The sequence below is a fragment of the Lynx canadensis genome, chromosome D2 (genome assembly GCF_007474595.2).
Source record: "Lynx canadensis isolate LIC74 chromosome D2, mLynCan4.pri.v2, whole genome shotgun sequence".
NCBI lineage: Eukaryota > Metazoa > Chordata > Mammalia > Carnivora > Felidae > Lynx > Lynx canadensis.
Window position 1 is genome coordinate 78,271,369 of NC_044313.2, and position 12,374 is coordinate 78,283,742.

Here is a 12,374-nt window from a genome sequence, read left to right on the forward strand (position 1 = left end):
CTTTCTCTTATATTGGCTGGTTATCAAATTGACTCTTTGTTTTTGAAATCCGGTCCCTTTATTAGAATCTATCCTAATGTGGATGCGACTGGCCCTTTTATACAGATTCAATTGCACCTCTCCCTCCAACCCCCCCCACAAAAAGTGTTCCTGGGTTATTTTAAATATTTGTTCTATTTCCTTTACTTTCCCATTTGGGGGACGAACTGTAGGCAGAGCATGCGGGTGAGCTCTAATCTTCAGCACTCATTTCAGCTGCTTCTCGCTCCATGTCTCACTTCCTTCTGAATGTAATTTCAACACTATCTGTTCTTTCTCGCGATTCCTCCGATTTCCTTTCTTGACTGTGATTTTATTTTTTGTTCCAATTCTTTTCTGACTTTGACACCCCACAATTTGTTTTCTATTAACATCTTTCTTAAAAACTTGTATCACGGAGGTAATTAATTCCATTAGTTCTCTCTTTTGAAACTCATTATTTAATATTTGGTCACACTATTTATCTACTTTATGACTACTTTGATCAAATGACAATTCAATCACCTACTATCTTTCTTGCCGATCTTTGTCCTCCCTTTTTTCTTGCAACAGTTTTGTATGTATTTTGTGCTGGTTCCTGTTCAATTACTCAGGCTGAAAGGAGGTGAGCTTTGTAAGGAACAGCACGCTGCACAAGGTTTACTCGAGAGAAGGGAAGAGAGTCACGTCTTAGGCTGACGAGGTAATTCCTTATGAACAAGCATTTTGCACATGTACTGGACTCAGTTTATAGATCAGCCAAACTCTGCCTTCCTTCGTAGCCAGAGCGGCCTTGACAGCGGCTTCTCTCTTGGCGATCCCTGCGTCGGGTCACCGCGCTGGCACTGCTGTCGCTCCAGAGTGAGGAACGGCGGGTGTCGAGCTGACTTCCAGAAACTACGTGCCCCGGTAACCGAACTGGACCCACGGAGGCTCTGGGGCCCCAGCATCTGCCCAGACAAACCGTCTGATGCAATCCAGAAAAGAAAGGTAGTTAAACCTCTACAGAACAATTGCATCTAATAAAGGAGAACAGGAAGAAGACCACAGATCTATCGTTCTCCCTTCCACCTCTCCGACACACCGCTCTGGGACACAGCGGTTCACATGAAGACTCTGACAATACCCTGTTGGTCCGAGCGACCCGATGTGCTAATTACAGAGCTCTGGTCACCAAGGCAACTGCCGTCTGGAACTTTCCTTTCCTCCTAACCGCTTCCCTCATTTTTGTAGAAGGTCTGCACATCCTTACCAATTGTTACCGAGTGAGTTTTTGCTTCAAATCCTGTGTCCTGCAAGTACCCGCTAAGAGCGCGTAAGATTCTCTCTCCCCATTTAGACGTCTGTGAGGCGGTTTTCCCAGACGTAAAGCCTCTCTTGCGCTATCACAGAAACAGAAGAGGCTACTGGAAGATATGTTTCGTTTCTACACTTTACTACATCTGCTTGGCAGAAGCAAACTGCATCCGAGGGAGCTCAGCCATCTAGGGCACAGCACTGCTGTTAATCTAAGTTTTATGTTTCACACCTCAGACTACGCACTCTGTTCACGAAAAGCACTGCGCCAGTCCCCCGGAGCATCAGAAATGCTTTTGTTTTCTACCCGCCTGCTGATACACACGCTCCTTGATTTGTCCAATTTCACACCGTTTACACCTGTACTGATTTGGGATTTCAGATATCCTCTCGTGTCATAGTGACATGTATGTGGTTCATTTTCCTTAATGCTTCTGGGTGGTTTGTGAGCAGAGAGAGAAAAAAGGCTGACGTTACATATTCTTCAAAACGTTCATTTTGTTTTTGAAAACTGTCTTAACTTGGCTACAGGACGCCACATTCTCTGTTTCCACCTTATCCCCAAACTGCTTTTCTCTCTTCTTCACTGAGCTTTGTCATTTTAATGACTTCTGAGAGCTGGTAGCCCAGGGGACAGTCTTCAGACCTCTCAGATCTGTTCATTGGTACCTCTAAGGAGAGGCTGTCTGGTCCCTTAGGCTCAGACACTAAATTTAAAAACTTTAAGTACTACCATAAATTGATAATTTCCAAATAAATCATCTCCAACCTGGGGTCTCCCCTAAACTACCTCTGCTCAAACAGTCACTTACTTACTCCCAGGTAAACCTGGACAGTTTATAATCACCTGAAACTTGGTATGTGCAGTCTAAACTCCTATGACTTCTAAACTGCTTCTCCCCAATCTCCCCCCATCTTGGCAACTGGTACCCATTCATCCAATTGCTCTGGATGAAATCCTTGGAGTTGCTGACTCCTTTCTTTCTCTCACATTCCTCATCCAACTCACAGCACATCTTATAGGTCCCACCTTCAAACCATAACCAGAAGCCAACCATGGCTACTCTTCTCCGCCACTCCCAACCGGGGGTAACCTATCCCCCCTCCTCAGAGACTGCAGTACTGTCCTGCTGGTCTCCCTTTCATCCCTCTGCCCCAGTAGTATTTTCTTTGCCCAGTGGCCAGAGAGAAAAGTTAAAAGAAAAATAGGCATATGTTGCTTAGTAGGTAAAATCCTACCAATGGCTTTTCATTTGACTCAGTATAAAATCAGTCTTTATCATGGCCTGAACGGCCCTATGTAATTTGAGCTCTGTTACCTCCACAATGTCAACTCTTACCACTCTCTGCTCACTCATTTCCCCTAGTCCACAGTGACACGTGTGTGTCCTCAAAAACACCAAGTACATTCCTGCCTCGGTGGACTGACATTTAATGTCTCCTCTGCCATCCATAATCCTCACCTCATTCCGTTCAAGTTGATATCACCCAAGTGCCTTCCTGAACCTCTTTTCTCAAGTATAACATTTCATTAGTTTTCATCTTTAACTTCCTCGCTATTTTATTGGCATATTATGCGTTTGCGTGTTACATATGAACTGTTGTTTGTTTCTTATCTTTCTCTCCCTATCAGAATGCAGGGTCCACGAAGTGAGGAACAAATTTAGTTTGCTGAAGTATTTCTGGCGCCTAAAACCTTCGTGCCACACAGTGGGTACTCAGTATTTGCTGAATGTGAAAATGAACATACAAGCAAGCACCTAAGAATAAAAGGAATTCATACCATGCCATCGGGTGTCCATCCGTTTAACACATACTAACTCACCTGGCCAGATCTGGTCTAGGGACTCTTCCTCTACGAGCCATGGCTGCTGTCCTTGTTCCAGCCTGAAGATCACGTCTGGTTTAGGGACGCAGCACCCTGTGAATGGGAAACGACATGTCAACTGGGCTAGGCCCATGGGTTTCAGGCCCTTTGAAGAACACAGAAAATGAAGCTTCAGGGGCCAAATACAATCTTTCATTGAAATAGAAAACATTCTTTTTTTTTTTAATGTTTATTTATTTGGGGGGGGGGGGCAGAGAGAGAAGGAGACACAGAATCGAAGAAGGCTCCAGGCTGAGGTGTCAGTACAGAGCCTGACACAGACCGTGAGATCATGACCTGAGCCAAAGTCAGACGCTTAACCGACTAAGTCACCCAGGAGCCCCGAAAAAGAAAACATTCTTTATGGTGTTTCAACAATCCTTCCCCTTAATACTTGAGTATCAAGCCTCCATATCACTAAATTCAACAAAGCTTCTAGAGGTTTCAAATCAAGAAAGGATGTGCATACTAGCAGTCTACATGGCAAACAACCCCTTACCCACTGCGACAAGGTGGCTGTAGTTCTCCAGCATCACGTCCCTGTACAGGGTCCTCTGGGCAGGGTCCAGGTGCTGCCACTCTTCCTGGGAGAAGCCCACAGTCACATCCTCAAATGATAAGGATCCCTGAAACAGCACGTTTGTGTTTAAGTGTAAGTAATCAGAACTGGAAGGCATGGAACAGCTGTCAGAGAACCGTTAGGGAGTTCGCCATTCACAGGTAATTAGAAAATGTGTTATGGCATGTCTACTTGTGCACTTGACTGGAAAGGTCCTCACCGTTGTGCTACGTTACCGGGGTCGTGGTACGTGCCTACGTGCCATAAAGACCTCTCCTACTCTGAGAATCTGAAGACCAATAACACCACGTCACTGTCCTCAAGGAGCACATAATATGACAAACACACATAAACGTGTAAGCAACGTAACTGTGATGAGATGTTACTACAGGAAAAAGATGCACGATGTAGATGGAGGTTACAGAGGGGAGAAAAGTTCTACTTCTGCTACTGGGGTGGGTTTCACTGATAACAGAGTATCATTCACGAAACTAGGGCACCAGCATCACCATGTATATGTCCAAAATATGTAGTGAAAGCAGTAACAATGAACACACAGGGGAGTACTGTTGGGACTCTGAGAAGATAAAGAGCTATAGTGGTATTCAGGGAACGTGGTACGAGCAATTCTGGACGTAACTCCAGTAGAATAGGGGCATCCAAAATATTTGGTTACTCTTCTAAGAAATCTTTCTTTCATAAGATTGTCAACTTATAATGTGAATCTATATATTGTTTCCTCATTATTTTTTTTTCTAAGTCACTTTTATTGTTTTCAACTGAATAAATTTGGCACGTAACATTGTGTAACTTTGATACACCTATATATTATAATGATTGCCGGCATAGCTCTATTTACCACATTACCTAATGATAATACACGGTATTACTGTCTATATTCATTTCACCATACATTAGATTTCTCCATTCTTTTTTTTTTTTTTTTTGGATTAAAATAAATGTAGGGAGGCATCTGAGTATTTTCTTCCCATAACTGAACAGACTCTTGCACAGTCCCTGGGTTATATATGACCCACTTAGGAGATGACCGCTGTGGAAAATATTGCAAGAAACAGACACAAGCAGGCAGAGACAGAGACGTATCATTCCCAGGTTATCAAAACAAACAGCTAATAAATGCTCATGCCATATATTAAAAACTAGTTAACAGGGAAAAGATTAGACTATTACCCAGAAATTTTTTAAGTATTATTGAGAATAAACAAGGAATACCCGAATAAATGAATACACTATATTCATGGATTGGATAACTCAATATTACAAAAACCTAATTTCTCCCCAAATTAGCCTATAAATCAGAACGACTGGTTAAATCCAGACAATCAGAATTAAAATCTTGGCAGATATTTCTGTGGAAGCTGACAAGTTCATTCTCAAACTTATGAAGAAACTCAAATGACCAAGAATAACCAAAGCCATCTTGGAGAACAAAATGAGTAAACTCACAATGACGTAGGCAGAATTCCAAGATGACCTCCAAAGAGCCTCACACTGATATAATCTTCTCTTAAGTGGGAGAGACTTGTGTTCCTGTGATATTGTGTTCCTTGTGTTATGTTATATTCCATGGCAAAACAGGTTTTGCAAGTATAATTAAGATCCCTTAATCAGCTGACTCTGATCTAAATGGGAGATTGCCTTGGGTGGGCCTGACCTAATCATGTGAGTCACTTAAAGAGGGTAAAATATCAGAGACATTCTTCTACTGATCTGAAAGAAGCAGGCTACTCTGAGTTCTAGAGCTATGTAGAAATAAATTCTGCTACATATGTATGGAAGGGAACCCAGGTGACACTTTGATTGCAACCTTACGCCTAAGAGGACCTAGATAACCTATTTCCAGACTCCTTATCCACAAAAACTGTGAGATAATAAATTTGTGTTGTTCTTACCTGTAAAATTTGAGGTAATTTGTTATGAAGTACAAAACTGATGTACTAGTGGATATAAAGATTTATTCCAAAGTTAGAGTAATTTAACAGAGTGCACTATCAGTAAAAGAATAAACTGAAAGGTCAATGGAGCTAAATTTATAATCTAGAATCTGACCCACAAACATGGACACCTGGTTTATTAAAAAAAAGAAAAAAAAAGTGTTACTAGTAAAGCAGTGAGAAAAGGACATTGAAAAAAAAATTTGATTTCAATCTCACATAATATGTGAAAATCAATTCCAGATGGACTGTAGGTTGAAATGCGATCAGTAAAACTTCCAGAATATTACACAAAAAACCATCTTCACAATCTGTAGACAAGCAAAAAAAATGTAAGCAAGACACCAAAAACACTAACCATAAAGAAAAAGAGTGAAATTAATAGGAGGACAGTGAAGTTAAGAACTTCTATTAATCAAAAGGAAATAATTTTTTAAAAAAGCAAACCAGAGAACAGGAAATTTTAGCAACATCTTGAAATGATACAGGGATTATATCCAAAATATATAAAACGCTCCTAAAATCAGTAAGGAACAACATGAACTAATGGAAAAATGGGAAAAGGCCCTAACACAGTGACTTCACAAAAGAAAAGATCCATGGCCAATCAACATGGGAAAAGTGCTCAACCCACACCATCAGCCACTTAGTGAAAGGCTATTGGGAATAAGAACATTCACACAGTCTCCAAGTGTCCTGTGACAGATTACGAGTTTACAAAAGGAGACAAGAAAACTCTACTTTTCGAGTGGGGTATTTGGTGGTATTATTAATAATGGCACAGTCATACCTTACAAGTATACAATAAATGAGCCTACTAAAAATACACAATCTGACTCTAATCACGAGGAAAAACAGATCCGTCGAACCAGACATGGGGGCCACTCCACAGACCTGCTTCCCGACATGGCTGGCCACAGCCAGGCATCATCCCCAGACCTTCGGACTTAACTGGTATGAAGCATAGTCTGGGTCCAGGAATATTCGAAGGGTTTCAGATGATTCTAAAGCATTAAGTTCAAGAATAAGTACTCAGCAAGACATGTGACCAGGACTTAAAAAATAAAAATCTATCCTATGAAAGAATATAAGGGTATGATCTTTAATTGGATCCTAAACCCAGTAAAGTTTAAAGGACACTTTGGGTACAAATAGGGATATCACAGACAAAGAAAGTATGTGGGGAAAATGCTTCTATCTTTTTAACTTTGAAAATATAAAAGCTGAAGTAAAATACTTAGACATGAAGTCATAACAAAAAATGAACAAAACCTACATAAAGAAAGCTGTGAAAACACCCCTTTAAAAAGCTATTAGAAGAAACTGAAAGCTAGCCCATGTTCTCACATAAGAAATCTTAGCATCAAAAAGATTTTGATTCGTAACATTAATAGGGCAATTTAATGCAGTCTCAAAAAAATACCATCAAGCTTCTAAGTGGGCATAAAACAAGTTGGTTATATATTTAATTGGAAGAAAAGCAAAGTAAGCCAAGAAAAACCTGAGAAAAGAGCAATGAGGAGGAATTAATCTACCGGACAGTACCAGATATAAACATAAAGCTTCCATAATTAAAATAATGTGGTACAAGACACATAAATAAAAAAAGGGATCAATGGAAAGAGACTCAAATGCATCTGGAATTTAGTAAATAATAAAGACAATATCATAGAGTAGGAAAAAGAATCTTTCATTACCACTGATAAGATAACTTGGAGCACCTGGGTGGCTCAGTTGGCGAGTGACCAACTTCAGCTCAGGTCATGATCTCACGGTTTGTGAGTTTGAGCCCTGCATGGGGCTCTGTGCGGATGGCTCAGAGCCTGGAGCCTGTTTCGGATTCTGTGTCTCCCTCTCTCTCTGCCCTTCCCTCCACTCACCCTCTGTCTCTGTCTCTCAAAAAATAAATAAACGTTAAAAAAAATTTTTTTAAACAGTGATAAAATAACAGGATAAGAAAGATAAATGGGATCCTTTCTCATCTATACATCAAGAAAACTGCAAACGGATTGGTCAAGGTTAATGTAAAAGACTCCGTAAGGTATAGAAGAAAACATGGGTCAGTTTCCCGATAACTTAAGAAAGAATAACATTTTCCTAACTGTGACTAAAAATCCTGATGCAATTAAAATAAAATAACAAATTTGACCAAAAAAATTAAAAAACAAGCAAAGAAAACCCTCTGCAGAGAGTTAAATAAAGTTAAAAACAAAATCAAAAGTAAAGAAAAATGACAACTCAGAGGTAAGTATTCACAACTTAGGTGACAAAGAAAGGGTTAATATCCCTATATAATGAGCTCCTTAAAAGGAAAAAAGCAACTGCCCCATGAAATATGGACAAGAACTGAGAAGAGAAAACTCACAGGAAGAGAAACACTAATGGCACTAACTAAACCTTATAAAATCAAGCTCACCCTTTAAAAAGAAAACTGAAAATAAAAATTATACCGAACCATTTCACTCCTATCGGACTGGCAGAAATCCAAAAGAATAACAGCATATATACTTAATTTAATTTGCTGTTGACATAAAAGCATCCTGATATCCTGCTGTTGAGAATATGAAATGATTAACCACTAAGAAGTGGAATATGGCAATAGTTAGCTAAATTACAGATGAATTTACCACTTAACGCAGAAATCCCACTTCTGGGAACCAACCACAGGGCATGCTAGCCAAAGAAAGAAAAGACATAGGCACAAGGCTACATCACTATTTATATTTACAAAAGACTAGAAACCACCCAAATACTGATTAATAAAGAACTGGTTGAATGTGTTATGATAGACTCACACCATGGAGTGGTGCGGAGCGACTGGAAAAAGAACTGGGGAATATCTCCCTATAGTGCTACAGAGTGAACTCCATAATATATTATTAAGTGACAAAAAGTTTAAGTGAGAAAATCAAGTATAATACGCGACCCACAAAGACCTACACATGGGACTGCTTAATTAAAAATAACAAAATGAGAATCACTGTATTGTACAAGTAAAATTAACATAACACTGTATGTTAATTAACTGGAATTCAAATGAAAACTTGGGGCACCTGCGTGGCTCAGTTGGTTGCGGCCTGATTCTGGATTTCGGCTCAGGTCAAGATCCCAGGTTGTGGGAGGGAACCCAACATCAGGCTCTGCACTGAATGTGGAGCCTGCTTGAGATTCCCTCTCTCTCTCCCTCTGCCCTGCGCACGTGCGCTCTAAAATAAAAAAAAATTTTTTTAATTAAAAAAAAAAACTTAAAACAAAATGGTCACCCTCAAAAGGTAAGGGAAGGAACAAGAAACAGGATGGAGGGGACAGAGATAGAAGCCAGACTGATTTCTGAATATGCTGTGTATTATATGTATAGTTCATCTTCAGAAAACTGTGTTTTTTATACTTAAACAAAAATAATTATCAAAATGAAAACAAAACCCTAAAACAAATAGCAAATGAAACAAATGAATCTAATTGTGTCTCAATTTGATGGTACACCTCAGTGAGAAAATATCTGCTGAATTTAAGGCATAGGAATGTGACTACATATCACAATGGGAATATACCCAAAGGATAAAAGAACTGTAGAAAACAAACAAAAACAAAAGACGCAAAAAAAACCCAAAAACCCAACAAATAAAAACAAAAACCTTGAAAAAAAGATTCACAAATCTGCCTACATCAAAATACAACATTTCCACATGACCAACAATACCATAAAGTTAAAAGATAGAACAAACCCTGGAGAAGATAGTTACAACGAATAAAAACAAAGATTACTATACAAAACTCATAAAGGATATTTATAAATTAGTAAGAAACACAAGAACAAAATCAAGAGAAAAATATGTAAAAATATACAAAATATATAAGCCAACGTTTCACAGAAGAAAACTGAAAGACACAATCTGATAAAATAATCAGAGAAATACAAATCACAACAATGAGGCTTTCATTATCCATCAGACTGGCCATAATTTTTTAATTTTTTTTAAAATGTTTATTTTTGAGAGAGAGAGAAAGAGAGAGGGAGAGAGAGCAGGGGAAGGGCAAGAGAGAGAGGAAAACACAGAATCCGAAGCAGGCTCCAGGCTCTGAGCTGTCAGCACAGAGCCCGACACAGGGCTGGAATTCACGACCTATAAGACTATGACCGGAGCTGCAGTCAGAAGCCCAACGAACTGAGCCACTCAGGTGCCCCATGCAATACTTTTTAAATAACAATAACAACCATCAATAAGGAGGTAAAGAACTCTGTGCTATCCTATAAGCTGGCGTGAGCCGTATGGTTACTTAGGAGACCAATCAGGCAGTACCAAGGGACAGTGCAAGTCCTTTCCTTTCATGGTCCAACAATATTAATCATGTGTGTAGGCTCTGGTGTGCTTGAAATGCTTGCTCTTATTCGGGGAGAGAAAACGTAAAATATGTTCACTGGAGAATTATACATAGAAATGAAAAATGAAAATGGCATGCCTTAAAGAAACGGACAACTAAAATGTATGGTGTCATAACAACATTAGAAAGAATTAAGTATTAATCAACTTGGATAGATCTTAAATGCAATATTAAATTTTAAACACAGAGCTGAGCTAACGTACACATCAAATGAGATACAGCCTTCAGAATTCTAAAAATCATATACAACAAAAATATATATTCCTTCATGATACATACATACGGTTGTCTCCCTACACTCATGGAATGACAAATCAATGTACATACACAAATAGAAGCGAACAGTGAGTCAGGGATGAAAAGCCAGGAGGGGTAAGGTGATTAATGGCCCCAGAGATATTCACATCTAATCCCTGGAACCTGTGAACATTCCTGTACATGGCTAGAGGGGCTTTGCATATGTGATTAAGGTAAGAATCTTGCAAAGAGATTTTCCTGGATTATCCACATCTTGCCTGGAGCATAATGACAGGTGTCCTAACAAGCTGGCAGAGACTGGACTACAGAAGGGAAGGCGACGGGAAGACAAAAAGGCAGTGATTGACGTAATGTGCTTTGAAGATGGAGGAAGGTGCCACAAGAGCCCCCCCCACCCACCCCGCCAAAAAAGCAAGGAAACAGATTCTCCCCTCAGAGCCTCCAGAAGATACCTGTCCTGCCACTGCCTTGACCTTAGCCCCGTCAGAGTCATTTCAGACGTCAGACTTCCAGATCTGTAGGAGGACAAATCTGTGTCGGCTCCAGCCACTACCTCCGAGGTAATTTGTTACAGCTCTAGTAGGAAATTAATGTAGTAGGAAACATGGTCTGCCAAGTCAAGATTCCACGAGGGAAATCTCACTGACAGGAGGAAGGGGCTTGTGTGGAGTCACAAGAGCCAGCAGTAGGGACCGCACAAGAGCACAGGCAGAGAGGTCGAGCAACTCGTGCCCTGCAAACGATCCCCGAAGCGGGTCTGGGTCAGGAAGGTAAGAGCGGGGAACCGCCCGGGGTCCATCCCTCCACAGAAACATCAGAACAATGGCAACAACCATCAGAATGAATTTTATCAGACCTCTGGAAAAGAGGCAAAGGTGGACAACCACCTACCGAAGGACGGATACAGAAGGCAGCTGAAACCTGGTAGGACAGATCCGTGTGGCTTTGACTTAGCCTTGCTCCACCTCAGCCTCGCAGGGGGCCCTCGTGGGCCAGAGCCGCCACAGCAAAGAACGCAAACTGGGCGGCTGTCCTCACAGAAAGTTACGGTCGCAGTGCCGAGGCTAGACTCCAAGACTATGGTGTTGGCAAGGTGGTTCCTTCTGTGAGGGAAGAAGCCGGTCAAGGCTTCTTCCGTGGGCTTGCAGGCGACCGCCTCCCTGTGTCTCATCATCTTCCCTCTGTACGCAACTCTGGGTCCAAATCTCCCTTTGATGAGGACACCAGTCATACCATATTAGGGCCCACCCTAATGATGTCACTTTAACTTGATTACCTTGGGAAAGATCCTACCTCCAGATAAGGTCACATTCTAAGGTATCGGGGGTTAGGGCTCCAACACATGAATTTTCGGGAGACACGATTCAACCCACGAACTGGCTCAGCAACAGTCTTGGAAGATGAAATCCCACATTCTTGGTGTGGATTCCTGGTGCTGGAGAGAGTAGAACAGAGCTGGTTCTCAAACCATGGGGACTGTCTGTTTTGACCTGTCTAGTGGAGACGTGAAAAGACTAAGGCAAAATACTCATATAACTCTCGCACATCACAGGATACGGGGAGGGCACCTGCTGAAAACATTTGAAGGCAAATGAACCAGGTGCTGCCACCAGGGGCAAAAGATAACGCGTGGGGCGAACAAGACATGCCAAAAAAGTCTGGCGAGAAACGCTGGGGAGGGGAATAGCTTGAGACTGAAAAGCTTCCACATGTTCCTGGAAATCTAGAAGACACGTATTCAGGACAGGGTGCATGTTCAGAAAAGACCCAATAAAGCCCCAGGCTCTCACCTCTGGTGGCCATCAGCTCTGCGCCAACAGGAAGTGAGCGCGAGGGAAGAGTTGTCAACGGCCCGGTCTCGTGCCGGTGGTGGTGGTGGTGGTGGTATAACCCAACACACCTAGACCCCAGCAGCAAGGACTCAGAGATTTTTGGTTTTGTTGGCCCCAGGCATTTAAGAAAATCTCTAGTTCACCACTGGGGGACACCTGGGTGGCTCAGTAGGTTAAGTGTCCAACTTGGGGTCAGGTTGTGATCT

The 12,374-nt window shown here is 41.3% G+C and overlaps 1 protein-coding gene across 2 annotated transcripts in view; it reads right to left on the reverse strand.

Annotated features, from left to right (window-relative positions):
* Positions 1-12,374, reverse strand: part of LOC115527634 (zinc finger protein 260-like) — a 28,605-nt gene that overhangs the window by 10,727 nt on the left and 5,504 nt on the right. Inside the window, exons 2-3 of one of the 2 annotated variants that reach the window (XM_032595234.1) lie at positions 3,681-3,807; positions 3,140-3,235 (exon numbers count right to left, since the gene is read on the reverse strand). In XM_032595234.1, coding sequence (XP_032451125.1) covers positions 3,140-3,235; positions 3,681-3,714 — 130 coding nt within the window. In that variant the 5' untranslated portion in view covers positions 3,715-3,807. Of the gene's footprint in view, positions 1-3,097; positions 3,236-3,680; positions 3,808-12,374 lie in introns of both variants that reach the window. The other variant, XM_030335404.1, reaches the window with a different exon arrangement.